Source organism: Amborella trichopoda, chromosome 3 (genome assembly GCF_054954075.1).
Source record: "Amborella trichopoda isolate Santa Cruz 75 chromosome 3, AtrichopodaSantaCruz75HAP2 v2.0, whole genome shotgun sequence".
NCBI lineage: Eukaryota > Viridiplantae > Streptophyta > Magnoliopsida > Amborellales > Amborellaceae > Amborella > Amborella trichopoda.
This window is the reverse complement of record NC_142338.1, coordinates 10,166,743-10,184,523: the sequence shown is the minus strand read 5'-3', so window position 1 is coordinate 10,184,523 and position 17,781 is coordinate 10,166,743. Positions and strand designations below refer to the sequence as shown.

Here is a 17,781-nt window from a genome sequence, read left to right as displayed (position 1 = left end):
ATATATTTTTATTTTCTTAGAATCGTATGTATAGGGTTTTAAAGCCCAAATAAAGGGTATTCGGTATAGTTCCATACTGATGTAAATTGTAACACAGGGGATTAAACCTCTGGAACTATTATGTTCCCAATAATATATAAGACCTGTATTTCCATGATACAGAACGCACGAGTGAATTTAGCCCCAAATGTGTTTGCTCTCTGGTTGTTCTTTTGGGTTCATGTTTCTTTAAATGTTTTAAATAACTTGGCATCACAATTTCGGAGTGTCCACTTTGCCATTCATGGTTGAGTCTAAACGGGCTGTCACGTTGCATACTGTTTGTATGCTGCATTCATGCTTCTCCCTTTTTAAGCATTTTTCTTTTCTTTATCTGCCATCCATGGATAGAAATAACAAGCACTCCTAAAAAATATGACAATGAAATCCAACAACTTATGAATTTATTACATTTGTTTTATTATTTTAATTGTGAGAAAGAGGGAGGCACTCATATAATTTGATATTATAAAGGGGTGTGGTTTCCTAAGGTTGCAACCTTCAACAATCAAAGTAAGTTGCATATTCAAACCTTGTCATGAGATGAAATTTTGTAAGTAAAAATTCTTAGGATGGTTTGGGAATCTAATTTTATATCTAATACAAAAATTTAAACTCCAAAAAATGATTAAAATCAAACAGATTTATAAATACATGAAAATCTTGAAAAAAGAATTCCAGATCATTTGTTGTAAGAAATACTATTTATACGACTTGAAATCTGTTTTTCTCGTCATATCTATACACCTTGATGTCAAGATGATGGATTAAATGTTTTTCCTTTCCTACATTTTAAGGTGTTAACCTTATATAAATTTTTTCCATGATAAAATATCATGAAGTATATTTCAAGGGAAAGCTTTCTATATGCCATGAGGTATAGGGAATTTGTATATGCCACCCCTATCCCAGCTGTTTGATTTGCTTTCCCAACCGTCCGATCTGAATAGACGATTGAGATGACCCCAATCATAATGTCGCATCTAAACATTTTTTTTTTTTTCTACAAATCATAGTGACAGCAAATTTGGGGCATCCAATCGTCTCATGCGTTTGTACCTATAAAATGACCGAAATACCCTTGAATGATTTAGGGGCTATTTGGTCATTCTATTTTCATAAAAATATATTTTAATATGTTTTTAGGTGTACTCCATTTAGTTGATCACATGCACCAAATTTTATGTTCATCTTATTCGTAAAAAAATCAAAACTAAAATATTTTGAGCTATTGCTTTTAGATCAAAGGGTCAAGGCTCACTTGTGACATTATGGCCGAAGGCATTCCAACCATTCATTTAGATCTGATGGCTGGGAGAGAGTGACGCATAAATTCACTAAAATTAGCGGTATATAGAAAGCTTTATCATATTTTAAAAAACTTTTATAATAACAAATTTTACTTCATTGAAACAATGTCTACCCCTGCCCCTAGGGGCGGACCCTCCGCTCACACACTATATATAGAGCGTGCTCTAGTGGATATGACAGGAATTCCAGTAACATGGTTATCTTGGAAACGATTTTGCTCCCAAAGTTTAGTATCTATGTGATTATTTTGAAGGAAAAAAAAAAAGAAGGATTTTGGGCTCTTAAGCATCTAGATACTCCCTCCAAAATTTGATGGTTCCTGTTCAATATTGGGATGTCATTATTTTAAGGCATATAGAGAGCTAGGGGTTTGGTCTCTGGGTTCAAGATGGTACACTCCAAAATCTGGGATCCATATAGTATTGTTAGCCTAAGTTTTGTCTGAAAGATCAAATGAACACATGCTCTAGCGGGAGCATGAAAAAGTTTTAGCGTAGAATGATATTTAATACTAAGTTCTGAAAAAGACGGTGGTACCCGAAGACCTTCGATTCAAAGAGAGAGAGAGATCACGAGACGAAAGAAGGCCACACGGTCGTCAACAAAGGAAAGATACAGAGAGGCCATTCAAAGTGCTGGAGTAAATGCATCTCTCTCTAAATCAACGGTGCTGATCTAGTGACCACCCTTTTGATCATGATCTTAACCGTCCATCTTGGGAACTCGCACGTGCGATGTCGCAGAATATATGTCAGTGGAGAATCGACTTTCTCTCTCCTCTATGTTTGTTTGTTAGGTGAAGAAGAACCCCTCTTTCTCTCTCCTCTCGTTCCTCTGTGGCAGCTGTGGGCAGGAACGGAGACCCTCCATCGCCTAAAAGACAAGAGCAGTCTCTCTTTATATACATCTACTCTCTCGTCTCTTTTTCTCTCTCTTACCTTTGTCAATGGCGGCTGTCATCTTGTTATTCGTGGCCCTTCTCACACATAGATCCGCCGCGGCTTCCTCCATATGCCCTCTTCAATCACTTGAAGGCGCCTTTGTTTCCACCTCTGATCAATGCTCTGATCTCCCCCTTTCCCGCCCTAATGCATCAGAGGTGCATCTTTCTCACTCTATAATATGACCACCATCATCATAGTCAATGATTATTATCATTTTTGTTATCGTGATTGATATTGTGTGTCTGTGACGCATTTTGATGAAATCATCTCATCAAATTGTTCCTTTTGATACATTTCCATCCCATTGTTTGTTGTTTATGCACTTCGCTGGTTTGATTTGGTTCTTTTCAGGGATTAGTTTTTTTTAAGGTTCATTTGGAGATATGGTTTGTCGGGTTTTGGTTGCTGAGGTTTTGTGGTTTTTGTGATTCCCTTGGTTTTTTTCAAAATTAGAACTCATGATTTGAAGGCTTGGGCTTTCTCTTTTCTATGAATTTTTCCTGGATTCTCATAGATTATTGAATTTCTTGGATGTTTCTGATTACGGATTAGATTTTATCTTGGAGAAATTGTTGGTTTAAATTTACACTGCAAGTCTTATGGGAAATGGGTGTCCATGGTGTTAGTTAAAATTGTATGTGATATAGAGAAATGCAAATTGGGTTATTCGTTGTCAAGGTACAGTTTTCCTCTACTGGAATATGATTACCCTCCTTTGGTGATGTTTGCGTAACTTAGATGTGGGCAAGCATTTGGGTCATGTAAAATATTTTAATAAACAGAGTAGACTGAATAGCATGTCAGGAAAAATATACTGTTGAACTCATGTTGTGGTTGATATTAAGACAGTGTAGATGGGTGGTGCGATTTAGTTAAGCCTTATCTATCCCTATTTTAAAAGCTTTGGTTATGTTTGTTTTACTTTTCCAGTTTTTGTTCCTGCATCTTCTTTGGGATGGCTTTGTAATTTTTTATCTTGTATTTGTGTGTGTGTGTTTAACTTCTTGATGTAGAGGACTACTATTTGCATTTCCCTTGACAGTAAGGATACTACAAGATTCTTTGTTTATTTTTTCCTTCATGCATCAATATTTTAGTTTTAAGAAGGCTGTAAAAGAAGTTTTTGGAGAATCTAGAGGGAAAAAAAATTCAATAAAAAAAATTGGTCCTGGAGTGATGATGTTCAAAAGGACTTTAGTGAAAGATGATCATGTTATAAAGCTTGACAATGTAATAGAAATGATCAAAACGTTGAAGAACTTAAATATGCTAATAAAAATGCTAAGGTAGTAGTAAGTAAGGCTAAAGTTAAGGTATATAATGATCTATACTAAACTGGGGACAAGAGAAGGAGAAAAAGATGTCTTCAAATAACAAAAATGAGAGAGGAAGTGTGGGATCTAGATCATATTAAATGTATTAAGAGTGAGGATTAGAGGGCGTTGGTGAAAGATGATGAGATCAATGAAAGATGGGGAATTTATTTTAAAAAATTGTTAAATGACAAACACTTTGGGAGCACAACGGTAGGAGAAACCTTCGACATAAATGAAGTCAAAGGTTATATACATTCGCAGGGTTAGTTTATCTGAAGTGAAAGAAACTTTGAGAAGGATGAAGATAGGAAAGGCTTTAGGACCCGATAGAGGTTTGGAAGTGCATGGAAGAGATTGGCATATTCTGGCTGACCAAGCTGTTTAGCATGATGTTGAGAATAAAGAAAATGCGAGATTAATGAAGAAAAATATTGGACACCTATTTACAAGAACAAAGGAGACATAGAACTATATAAATTATGAGCCACAATATGACGTTGTGGGGGAAAGTAATTGAGCAACGACTAATACATGAAACGAGTGTATTAGAAAGTCAATTCGGCTTTATGTTGAGGTTAACAATTAACAATTGAGACTAGGGTGGTGCCGACACAAAGTTAGAACTTTGGAGGTATGTTCTAGAATCTAAAGTTTTTAAAATTAGTTGGACTAAGATATAATATACAGAATGCAAGTTTAGTAATAATAGGAGTGGAAACAAGGAAGTAGTTAATATTGATAGCTAAGCAATACTTGAAAGGGATTATTTTTTATATCTTTAGTCTAGGGGAATGGAGAGATTGAGGAAGATGTCACACATAGAATTAGGGCTGGGTGAGTGAAGTGGAGATTTTATTTGATTATTACATGCCAATGAAACTTAAGTGGAAGTTTTATAGGATGGATGTAAGACCAACCATGCTATATGGAATGGAGTGTTGGCGGTCAAGAAACAATCTACCCGTAGGATGCTGGCAACTGAGATCAAGATGGATGAGTGGCAAGACAAGAAAGGATAGAATTCAAAATGAATATATATGAGGGAACTTAGTGATGGCTTCAAGAGGTGATGAGAGGAGGGAAAATAAATTTAGGTGGGTTGGCCATGTGCAGTGTAGACTTAATACAGCGCCAGTTAAGAGGGGTGATTGGGTTCAAGTGGAAGGCCTTAAAACGACAAGGGGAAGACCCAAAAACGCATGGATGGAAGCCGTGAGAAGAGATATGGTTTGACTGAGGGTATAGCCTTTGATAGAGCAAAATGGCATAACAAGATTCGTGTAGCTGACCCCAAATAGTTGGGATAAGGCTCAAATGATGATGATATGTAACTCTTCCATTTAGATGATGCGTCAATCTTTTAGTAGCAACATGTATTCTATTATAATGTGGCCGTTTAGAAACTCAACCAATAGTAGACAGCCCAACGGTTGGGCCTGGGTGGTGGTCCAGTGACCTGGACGGGCACTGCATGGAGGGGCAGGGGAAAGGAAAGGTTGGGGGGGGGGAGATGGGTTGGGGGGTTGGTTTTCAATTTCAAATTTGCATTATAAATTAGAAACAAAGCCAAATATAACAAAAAATATGTCATAAATTTTGAAATGTGCATTATCAATTAGAAACATCGTCAAACATGCCAAAAATGTATTATAATCACAAAAATAAAGAAACACTTATAAAGTTTCATCATAAATGTAAAGCCAAACTCCAAAAATAAAAACAAGAAAATGATAAAAAGTATAATGTAGCACAATACTCACAAAAAATATGAAACCCTAAACATTAAGATTTAAATTTACAATCCTTTCAAAAACCAATTGAAGTAGGCTTGAATCAGCGACTTTCAGTTGCCAAAGCTCTCATTTTCAACCTCGTTAATCCCCAAAAAATTTAGGGTCGAGTGCCTCTTGATTTTACAAGAAACTCAAAACTTTGAATACAAATTTCAATTCTTAAAAACATTTTGATTTTGGGCTAAAAATTTGTTTTTGATGCAAAGAAATAGTTCTCTAGGGTTTTTGGGGGGGGGGACTAAAATGTATTCTAAATACTATTTCCCTCCTTTCAAGGGGGGAAATTGACATTTTTTGTCCTTTTGGCGGGGGCAATTTCAGCCCTTGCCAAAAGGGCCCTGGCCAACTAGTCCCGCCTAAGGTCACGGCCTAGTGCGGTGTGGTGAACATAGCACTCAACGGGTATTGGGGAGGTATTACAATGGATGTAGAGACATTTGGATGGTGTTTGATGTGAAATCTGATAATTTTGGCGATGTCTATGTACAATACATTAATCAGACAAGTGTAAAATGAAAAACATTTTAAGAATACATTTTTCATAAGAATTAAAAAATTACTGAAGTTCTCAGCAAAGTGTTGCCCTTCTGAGGAGGTCCTGTCTCCATTTGCGAGTTTTAAGGGATATTTATTTGTGCTTTAGATTTCTTTGGATGAAAGGCTGCTGAACTTGAAGTTCCACTCATATCCATATGTAGTGCTTTTCGATGTCAGCTAAATTGGAATGGCTTGTCTATTTTGAGTTCTTGACAATTCTTACTTTTTTTTTTTGGTTTTTAATGATTATGACATAGAAGAACTTCCTAATGTTAGTGTCAGAAAATGTTGATGTGTCTCATAGATGGAGGAGAAAAGTTGGGTTGGTTGTATTATTAGAGATACTGTAACCAACTCCCGAGAAAAACAAAGAAGATTAATAGAGTTGAATTTTTTAGTTTTTTCCTACCCAATCAAGATAAATTTTCATTTGGGGGGAATTAGTCGTGGGATTTGGACTCTGGACATTATTCGGATCCCTTAATGACCCAACCACTGTGCTGATAATAACCCAAACCTTCAAGGAAATATATTTTCTTCAATAATATGCTCTGGTGTAACATGAATTTCTATTGGCGTAAATAAATTTTTTTTTACTACTATTAGAATAAATTGATCGCCTTTCGTGCGATATAGTAATATGTTTGAGCTTCACAAATAGAGAAAGGTTACTAACCCAATTGTAAAATGAAATTTTACATCTAGTAACGTCATGATGTATACTTTTGCTATAGGGATGAAGTCCTAGATTGTGGTCATTTTGACCGCATTTATCAAATTCATAGTGCTTTTTTATTATTAAGATATGTGGCTGGAAGGGACATCTAGTTGCCCAAAGTGCAGATAGATAGAGAAATATTCCATAAGGTGCAATATAAAATATCATTCCAGGTGCATATCTTTTTATGTTTTTATATCATTTTAAGCATGCATGAATTAACTCATATTCATCTGAAGACTACTTCAGGTGACATATAAACTAGATACAAGTCTTATCTTGACCACCAATTATGGTTCAAATGTTGTTCATACCCTTGTGATGTAATAATTGACTGTCAATGCATTCCATTACATTTCAAACAATTTCCCTTTTCTGAATTTATTTGTATATTAATCAAAATACAACAAAAGCTTGTATTGTTAGCTGGAAATACTAGGCCATTGGCCGCATCTGAGGATTATGATTAGGACGCTGAAAATTGTTTGATACACATTTAAGGTTGATTTTTAGATATGGCTTAGAAGATAAGGAATCGGGCTTGGGTCAAGGCAGTAGCAGCTGGTTTTTCATAGGACTACTTCTCAGGTTCCATTCCTATGTAATCTTCTCAAAAAAATAAAAATAAAAGAAACTTAGGAGTGTGAAATTTCTAATCACATTTTCATTTGTTGCTAATGCTGGAAACAAATTTTGGAACCATTTCATGTTGTTCATCTGGGTGTACGGGACTTTTGAGTTAAGATACTTTTTATTGTTATGGACAACTTTTTGGCTTCAAGACCTTATCAAAATGGGCATGACCTAGCCTGTTCAACATGTGAAAAAACTCAACTGTAGTGGCAGTGAGAATATGTTTCACAAATGAGGAGATATCTAGCATGGTTAATCAATCTGTTTGTGTCCCCTACTATAAAATGAAATAGCAGGGCAAAAATACTTATTTACTCGAGAAAATCCTGAAAACATCGGCCCATAGTTGGGCAAATATAGCCATTCCCCCAAAAAACTTGTGAAAGGATTTGGGGCTTATAATCCCCTCCAAATCTCTTGGTCCCAAACAAGGGAGATGAAACTCTTGTTTTCTTTTGAGTTTTGATATGCGAATTGAATTCTGTTTCAATGTTCCGGACATATCTCCAAGGTGTTCGGGAAGCTTCCAGAGTTTGTTCTTGACTTCCCTTGCAATATTATAACGAGGATTTACAGATTGCATTGGTTCCCTATGCAAGAAATTGTTTGCTCAATAAACCTCTTTCTTTTTACTCCATACACTTCACCCTCACTTTAATCTTCTCCTATAAGTCTCTTTGTACATTTAACCCGACATATCTCCATACACTTCACCCTCACTGTGTTCGAACTCACCCGAGTAACTCAGACCTGATCGCCTTGTTAGGATGAGTACCCCAAGAATCATGGTGAGTCTAACCCAAGTCCATCAATTTTATGTAATTTCTGTTGAAACTTGAACGAGTTCGGAGGTTTGATTCAGCCGAGTTGCCCTCTAACTAACTCGGGACCTTGGCAAGTCCGAGCCTGAAGGTGGGGTTTTAAATCAAAGTTTGAAAACTCTGGATAATCTGCCTGGACTCACCTGAGTTACTTAGAACCCTTTGAAACTTGGAGGTGGTAAATATGAAGGTGGTGGCAATCTGAACCCTACTTTTTTCTTTGATTTTGGGCCAAAAAGTACCTATATGAGCAAAAATTTGGCCATGGTTGGTTTTTTTTTTTGATAAAATTTTCTTCCTGAGCATTTTTTTGGGTTCTTCATCCAATCATGTGTGTATTTCCCCCAAAGAAACACAAAACAAAAAAAATCAGATTTTTGAGATTTTTATTTTCAAATTTCATTATTAATCCTAAATTTTAAGAGCTCAGGCCTCCTAGAGCTGAACTGGAAACCCAAAGTGGTCTGAGAGTTTTGTTGGGGTCCTCTGATGAAGATTTCGCAAGAATTTGGGGCATTGATTATCATCGAGCAATAAGAACTTGAAATAAAAAATTTGAGTAATTTTATAATATTTCACTTCAAATTCATCATATCAGCATCATTTTCCATCTTTTATGTACTTATATGTTTTTTATCATTTTTATTTTTACTTAGCTTTCTATTTTTACTATTTTTTGGATTTTTCATATTTTCTTGCTCGGTGTTGACTTGGATGAGTTCACTCCGACTCACTTGAGTATCATGGCCAGGCTAGGGTTCAAGTTCGGCAGCCGTGCCGAGTATTAAAACACTGTTTCAAACACTTGGAGAGGGTATGGGATTCAACAATGGGGAAAAGGATTAGCTTTTGTGCTTACAAAGATTTGGGATCCAGAAAATAACTATATTGATAGAGAATCAAGAGAAAAGCTTTGATTCTAGAAACAAGCATAGAGGTAGCGGTAATTGTGCTCTAGTTCTTAATGGTGGAGAGGAAAAAGGGCACTAACCATGAAATCTTGAGTGTGAGAGTTGACAGGGAGCACTACCACGAAATCTTGAGAGTGAGAGTTGAGTGATAGGGAGCGTTAACCACGAAATCTTGAGAGTGGGAGTTGAGTGAGAGGTAGAGAGTGAGCAATGAACTGGGAGGGAGGGAAGGAGGCCCTTGATTCAAAAGAAATGTTGACATCAAAAGATGAGCCCTTGATTCTAAAGACTTGTTTACATCAAAAGATGCCATGGATTATTTGCAAATTCTCAACTTTCATTTGACGACAGGGAACAGTAATTTCCCATAGAAACCTAGGGCATGTTAATTTCCCCAAGAAACTTCGAGTGCGAGCTCTAGAAGTAGGGAATCCTTGTTTGGTATCCTGTTTGTGTTCCCTAGTTATTTCAGTTTCCTCTGTTTGGTTGAATTTGGGAGTTTGGGAATCTGGAAATTAGTTTGTTTTTACTGTTCATAACATTGTTCACTGATTAGAGGTTGAAATTTGTCTTTTGAATGAGATTTTTTTGGTCATAACCCATCCATATTCAATATATAATCGTGGTGTTCTTGAGTTTATCATCATTAGTTTGCCTAAGTCATCTCCAGTTACCTGATAATGGTGTAGTACTTGTGTGATTCGTCACTAACCGTTGCTTCTCAGCTTCTTCATATTTTTGTGATATCACCTGCTTCCAAAGTAGTTATGCAGGCTTTGAGAGCTTGCACCTCCACTTGCCTAACATAGTTTAGTTTTGTTTATTTGAGTTTCCAAACCCACCCTTTCTCTTTTGGAACATACCAAGCCGCAGGTTACTTAATTGAATTTCTTTTTTGGTTTAACCCCATTCCATAAAGATAGTCTCATTTGTTCCGTTATGGTCTTAACTATTGACATTAGCATTTCATCATCATTAGAGCCTTTTTCCAACTATTTGGGGTCGGCTACACGAATTTTGATCTGCCTTTCCTCTTTGTCAAGTGCTATACCCTCAATGAGAGTATTAGTATATCTTTTCTCACTACTTCTAACCATGCCCTTTTGGGCCTACCCCTTGCCCTTTTTGAACTTTCTATTTCAACCAACTCGCACTTTCTAATAGGTGTTGTACTGGGTCCGTGCTGCACATGGCCAACTCACCTAAGTCTAATTTTTCTCACCTAACTCGCTCCTCCTCAACTACGGACACTGACATTTGAACTAAGGAAATAGCGTTGATGGGTAAATCTTAGAGGTGGTGTTGTTTATTCAAAGTTATTCTTCTCCCAATGATAGAAATCGTATTTTCCACGATTCAAGTTTTCTACATACTCTCTCAATCACCCTATCAAGGAAAATTTTGGAGCAGGAAACTGAAGTACTTGGTATGTTGTCCACTCCCACATCCAATCCTTCTAGCCAGGGATGTAAAATACTAGCTTGGACCTGACTTTGCATGATCTTTTTTTTCTTTGATAACATTACCTTCATCTCTGAGAGTACCTCAAAGCCCAATAGGAACAGCCATAGTTCACCCAATTCTTCATTTCTGGAGACAAAATATGGTCTATCATGTGCATACTGCAGATATGACATTGCTGGACAATCAGTTGTTTGAAGCACTTCCAACCATTCTGCTAAAAGGCTCTCCTACCATTTTGAACAGTGAAGAGGATTTAAGGGTCCTCTTGCCAAATGCCACTTGATATCTGGAACCACCCTTTTGGGAGTGAGTGATCGGCATCGAGAATTTCTACGTAGACAAACATCCCCTGATCCACCTTTTCCATCGGTCACAAAACGCTATTAAATCATTATCTCATCTAGGATACTTGGTTGTATGTCTTTCTGCTGAATATGTCATTGCCATCATATTCTATTATCCAATGGCACATATGATCTTTTAACATGTTATACTTGGATTCTAACATAACAGTTTACTTCATTTTTTTGGATGAATATCTGCTGAATTTTCAGATATTTAGGCTTAATTTAAGTTAAAAGTGTTTCCAAGCATGTTTTTAGGGTCTTGTAATCGAAGATTAGCGTTCCAGCAATTGTCAAATTGGGTATATGGGGGTTCATCTGAATCTATTTAGAGATTTTTATAACTTTTGTATTCTTATATGACTTATTACAATGGAATCTATATGAAGGATTTTCTAGCAAGTTCTGTTTGAAATAGTTTCTTTTTCTGTCTATGAAATGTGTGGTACTTATTGGTAGGTGCCATAGATTAAGATTATTAGTATTTTATCTTGTGCTTGTTTTGTTTTCATTTGATTGGATCTTAAAATCTCTTCTAATCTGCTATATTCTAGGCAAAAAGCTTTAAATGAGAATTTGGAGGTTCATGGTTGATTCCAAAGTCGTATTGTGAGTGATAAGCACTAGTCATATTTACTGCCTTATGGTTGGAATGGTTATAAACAAGTCTATAGGCTGAACTCTTATTTTCCTGTTTTGTATCGATAATGAAGAAAATTGACACTTCTGTTTCTGTTTTAGTTGGATGGGAGATCCTTGGACAGAGTCTTGAACATAAAGCGGAGTAATACATATGTATCTGTACTCTTTTATGCGGATTGGTGTCCATTCTCTCGCAATGTGCGACCGACTTTTAATATTTTGGCTTCCATGTTTCCCCATATCAGACATGTGGCTATCAGCGAGTCCACTGCTACACCCAGGTCTGAGCATTAACTTGACAGAAGCCACCATTTAAATTATTAAAGAGAAAAAGCACCCCCTGTTAATTTTGATTATCAAATAATTCATCCCGCATACCCACTTTTTCAATCTTTGTTTCTGTCTGTACCTGTCTTTCAATGCCTTTTCCTGCTTGCCAATTGTGCAGTGTCTTCTCAAGGTATGGGGTGCACAGCCTCCCAACAATTGTGATAGCAAACAGGACGTCAAGGTTGCGGTACAATGGACCCAAAGATCTCAATTCTTTGGTGCAGTTCTACAAGAAGACAACAGGTAAATTCGGTCACTCGCTCTCTCTCACACACACATATAAACACAAAAAGTTTGCTGGTTTTCTTTTCTACATCAGATGGTTTGAACCGTGGGCTTTGAGATTTCTTTCTTTCTTTGTTCCCTTTCTTTTTACATTGTCTTCCAATCTTTTTTTCCAAATACAGGTTTCGAGCCAGAGGAATTTCTCGAAGTTAACCATCCAACAAATTTGGCTAGTGAGAATCCCATTCGATTATGGCATTCTACCCCAAGAGAATTAGTTAGAAGGGAACCTTACCTTGCTTTAGCGGTTATATTTCTATTATGCCGAGCATTTCTTTATATCTTCCCAAAGTGTATGTCTTGGCTCAGGAGTCTTTGGATGCTGCACATGGGGCACCTTAGCTTAGGGGTGTTTGGTGAGAGGAGCCTACTGGTCGAGAGGGCACTCCATGTGTTCAACATAAAGAGGGTTTGGAGCAGGCTGAGACTCTGCAAAACGAGGAACTTTGAGAAGGGGGCAAAGAATGCGAGAGTATGGGCATCTTCCCTTGCTTCTGTCTCTATAGGCGAAGCATCTTCCACTAGATCGAGTGCATCTGCCCCTGATTCATGAGTTATTCTCTTTGTGCTGACTTCGGCTCTTGTATGGTTATTATGAGAGGTATGGCACCTGCTCTCTCTCTCTCTCTCTCTCTCTCTCTCTCTCCTAGGAATGAGTTATCAGAAGAGCCTCCCTTTCTCAAGAACCAGTTATTTTTAACGTAGGAGTTATTGTCATATGTAACATGGGGGTCAAACTCGTGTAGGAATTATTTTGTTATATGTAACATGGGGGTCAATCTCGTTGCTTTGGGCAGGGGAGCGTAGCATGTATATTTGAGAACCTCTCTCTGTGTATATTATTCATAATTTCTCTCTCTCTCTCTATTGTATGTGATTGCATGACTGAATGTTTTGTATAGGTTTGGTTTTGTGCTCCTTGGTGGGTTAGAGATGTCTCTTATGTTAGTCTCTCTCCTTGAGCTTTTATGGATCTAGTCGTTGAAATTTAATCAGAGAAAACCTCACAACTAGGTGCGAATACAGCTGCAAAAAAACGTGTATTGGTGGAATAAAAAACATATTAAATATACTTCGTGTTATATACAAGTTGTATAACGTAATCTGATCTCTCTGTGCTTAACAATGAATGCTGAGCTTCATTATTTATTTGCTTTACTCCATTTTATTTACTAAAACCTAGATGGTTGGACAAACTGTGCCTCTGCTCCCGTGCATCACTGTCTCCTCAATTGGAGGTATGGTTCATTCTGAACCAAATGTATAGCGTAAGGAGCTGGGTTGATTGAGAGAGGGATTTAAAGTCTAAAAGGCCAGAAAAATCCAGTATTGAACTTTGAGTTTTCCTTTAAGCTTTGGTATGAGCTGGTGTAGATTGTAGGGGTAGAACTTTTCTGAAGCTCCTGGTACTAGAGGATGAGCATTGTGAACCTTTTGGGCATCTCTTGACTCCAGGCCGTTTGCAGTGGTAGCCATGGGAGCTCATCGAGAGGATTGGGTTTCAGTTTAGGATTAAAGGCCTCTTCCAGATGTGAAATAGGTAGGTGGATGGAATGGTGTGTGAGCAGAAGCAGCCCTAGAGTGGAGTATAGTTTCTCTTCTTGGAACATGGACATGGCGTGGTGTTGCAACTTGGTAAGGTGTCATTTTATGCTTTATGTGTCACTTTAGGGCACGCTTGACAACGGTCTTCTGGAAAACTACTTCAATCCGGTTATGGTGGTCCTTGAGGTTTGTTTCTTGAGACACTGATATGATGGAATACACCTTGCTTTATAAACTATTTATAATTTTGGTGATTCTAGTAAATGTCTCTTGTTTGATTGAACCTGAGATTTTGGAAAACCAAGACATGTTTGGGTACATGGATTTTAAAGCATGGATTCTTAATATCTTGGATATTGCCAAAATTCATGGTTTGGATTGCTTAATGACTAGGATACTTAAAATAAGAAAAATCAAAATCATGGAAATAAGACCTACGTTTCCATGATTTCATTTTCACACCAAAACCTGCTTTTTTGAAATTCGAAGGCCTATGGATTTCACTCATTTGCTCCCTCGACCCGAAACATAGGGAGCATTTGTAAGTATGAAAATTTTAGAGAGAAAAAGTACTTGAATTTTTTAAAGAGAGAAACTACCTCAAAATTTAGAGAGAGAAACTATTTCAAAGTTTAACTTTTAGAGAAAGTACCCGATTTTTTTAGAGAAATGAATTATCTCACAATTTTAGAGCGAGAAATTATATGAAATTTTAAGTTTTAGAGAGAAACTATCATATTTTAGAAAGAGAAACTATCTCAAATTTTGATTTTTAAAGAGAGAATGTTAAAAGTTTAGAGAGTATGTTAAAAATTTAGAGGTTACCAAAAAATTTAATGATAAATTATCTCAAAATTTTAGAAAGAGAAATTATCTTAAATTTTAAGTTTTAGAGATAAATTATTTCAAATTTTAATTTTTAGAGAGAGAAAGTATGTTAAAATTGTAGAGAGAGAAAGTATGTTAAAATTTTAGAGAGAAAATATGTTAAAATTTTAGAGAGGAAGTATGTTAAAATTTTAGAGAGAGCAAGTATGTTAAAATTTTAGAGAGAGTACCAAAATTGTTTAGGGGGATATATTATTTCAAAAATTTAGAGAGAGAAACTATCTTAAATTTAAGTTTTAGATGGAAATTATCATATTTTAGAGAGCGAAAGTACATATAGAGAAACTATCTCAATTCTTTATAGAGAGAAACTACAACTTTTTTTTCAGAGAAACAATCTCTTATTTTAATTTTTAAAGAGAAACTATATCAATTTTTAGAGAGAGTACCTAAAAAGTTTTAGAGATAGAAACTATCGCACTTTTTTTTAGAGATAAATTATATCAAATCTTAAAGTTTTAGAGAGAGAAAGTATTCTTAAAATTGTAGAGAGTATTCTTAAACTTTTAGAAACTATTATAAATTCTAGAAAGAGAAACTGTCAATAAAATTTAGATAGAAATATCTCGTTTTTAAGATACAGAAATTATCTCGAATTTTGACTTTTAGAGAGAATCTATCTTGAATTTTAGAGAGAAAAAATATATTAAAATTTTAGAGATAGAAATTATATCAAAATTTAGAGAGAGAAACTACTGAAATAACTTTAGAGATGGAAACTATCTCAAAATTTTTGGAGAGAGAAATTATCGTAATATTTATATTTTAGAGAGAGTATTTTAAAATTTTAGAGAGATAACTATATCAAAATTTAGATAGAGAAAGTACATGAAATTTTTAAAGAGAAAAACTATCTCAAAAAAATTAGAAAGAGAAACTATCTCAAAATTTAAGTTTTAGAGAGAGAAAGTATATCAAAATTTAAACTTAAGAGAAAGAAAGTATATCAAGATTTAAAGAGACACTATATCAAATTTTAAAGAGAAACTGTCTCAAAATTTTAGATAGAAATTATATCAAACTTGAGGTTTTAGAGAGAGAATGCATCTTAAAATTTAAGAGAGTAACTATATCAAATTTTATAAAGGGAAAGTACATAAAATTTTTTAGAAAAAGAAACTATCTCTAAAAAATTTAGAGCTTTTAGAAAGAGAAAGTATCATAAAATTTGAGAGAAAAGCCATATCATATTTTAGGGGGAGAAAATACTTAAAAATATTTAGAGAAAGAAACTATCTCAAAATTATTGAAGAGGGGAACTATCTCAAGTTTTAAGTTCTAGAGAGAGTATCTTAAAATTTTAGAAAGAAAAATTATATTAAATTTTAGAGAGTAAAACACCTAAAAAATTTAGAGAGATAAATTATATCAAAATTTTTAGCTAGACAATTTCAAAATTTAAATGTTGGATCGAAAGTATATTAAATTTTAGAGAAAGAAACTATATCAAATTTTAGGGAGAAATTATGTCAATTTTTTTTATAGATACACTATCCTAAATTTTGAGTTTTAGAGAGAGAGTAGATAAAAATTTTAGAGCGAGAAATTGTATCAAGTATTGTTACCAAACAATGGACATGGAAGTGATTGCAAGGAATCCATGAATTTTGTATAGTGTATTCAAACAAGAGATTTGAGGAATCTATGACAAAAATCATTGATATTGAAAATCCATAAATTTCTTTGGATTTCAAATATCTAATATTCCTTATTTCCTCAAATCCAAACGGGCCTAAGAATATATTTGAAGAAATTTATAGAAAGAAGAAATTGATTCCACTTTACACATTCCTTGTTGCCACTATCCACCCATTAAGTTGGACCCGACATAAACCTTATTTCCTCGAATGGCCGAAACTAATTGCAGGTGCCTTTGCTAAAAAGGGAGTTTGTATTTGCGAGCAGTGTTTACTGGTTTGAGAAAGATCATTCCTCAAGGGCCTGCTATTATGTGTAGCATGTTTCACTCGCTTTATCTCTAAATTTTGGGGATCACTGTTCTATTCAAATGCAAATGACAATGCCTCCACCAAACACCCTTCGAAAGGCAAAATATGTAAAAGAGCGCACAAGTTTAGGCCCAAAAGAATCAAGGAAAAATTGCAATGTGGACTCTTAAAAAGACTCCAAAAGCTACAAAATTGCAATGTGGACCACCATCGGACTATCATAGACCACTATAGTTCACACTCGTCTCGAAGGCCCACCTTTGACTCCGATCAATCTCTAAATGTGACCGTCGATGGCTCAACTCTCCAATCAATGATGGGAACGATCTTCTCGCACAACCGACTCTCACTCAAGCCGCCAACTTTGGGTTATGAGCCTTTGGCATGGCTTGCAAGTAGGCCCATGAATCTATTTCTTCATTTTTCTTTAATTTTTCATTATTATTTGCTTAATTTCATCATCATTTCTATTTCAAAAGCCTTTTCTAAAATTTCCCTCTTTTTACCTAATTTTTCTAGTTCTAAATGTTTTTTAGCTGACACGGTCAGTGGTTTGCGAAAAAGACACCATTTTAGCCTACTTGCAACAGATCCACAATTTGATAGAACCTTTATTTTCTACCCTCTGATCAATGGAGTTTACATGGAAAACAAGGCAGAAAGTATATCTTTCTGCCGGAGTTTCACATATGAACACATCTGCGATGGTCTGGTTTGACTTCGATTCCTCTTTTGGGTTCTAGTTAGCGATTTTCTGCTTGTTTGTGGATTTATCCTACTATTGAAGATAGACGTGGATAGATCTAGCTAAGGTTGGATAGATTTGGTGGTTTTCAGATTATCTTAAATAAAGTCCTGTAGAAATTCACTCATGAGTGTTTGTAAATGTTTTTCTTATAGTATTTAATTGGTTCGGATCAGAAGTATGACATCTCGCTCGAGTTATTCGAGTAACCCGACACAAGCATTTTGCATTATTCTATAAAATATTAGTTTGTCATTGAAAACCATTATATTTTGACACTTGAGGAGCAGCGACTTGGGCACTCATGACATGGGGTGGGTGTAAATTAAGAAAGGCATGAAACGTATCGAACATGAGTAACAGCACTCAGTCATGTAAGATGAACCCTTACAAGACAGTAGCTTTTGACATGAGCAATACAATGTATAAATTACTTTTATCATTAAGGGACACAAAAACCACCTAAGCGACCCTACCTATTCATGTACTTGACCTTAAGCCATGAACTAATACCATTAAGAAGTGTATCTCCATATTCCCTGAGCCTTACAATATGTCTTCTAAAC

The 17,781-nt window shown here is 35.5% G+C and overlaps 1 protein-coding gene across 4 annotated transcripts; it reads left to right on the top strand.

Moving 5' to 3' along the window:
• Positions 1 to 2,195: 2,195 nt before the first annotated feature.
• Positions 2,196 to 17,390, top strand: APRL7 (APR-like 7). Of its 4 annotated transcripts, XR_016053001.1 has the most exons (6): positions 2,196 to 2,449; positions 11,573 to 11,754; positions 11,922 to 12,046; positions 12,211 to 12,689; positions 13,544 to 13,819; positions 16,389 to 17,390. XR_016053001.1 is itself a non-coding variant. In XM_088863293.1 (5 exons), the coding sequence occupies exons 1-4, from the start codon at positions 2,297 to 2,299 to the stop codon at positions 12,639 to 12,641; spliced, it is 891 nt and encodes a 296-aa protein (XP_088719419.1). In that variant the 5' UTR covers positions 2,196 to 2,296; the 3' UTR covers positions 12,642 to 12,689; positions 13,555 to 13,978. The 4 variants fall into 4 exon arrangements, 3 of the variants coding, with proteins under 3 accessions (XP_088719419.1, XP_006858931.2, XP_088719418.1); XM_088863293.1 differs by lacking the exon at positions 16,389 to 17,390 and having other exon boundaries at positions 13,555 to 13,978; XM_006858869.4 differs by lacking the exon at positions 16,389 to 17,390 and having other exon boundaries at positions 13,544 to 13,978.
• Positions 17,391 to 17,781: the final 391 nt, after the last annotated feature.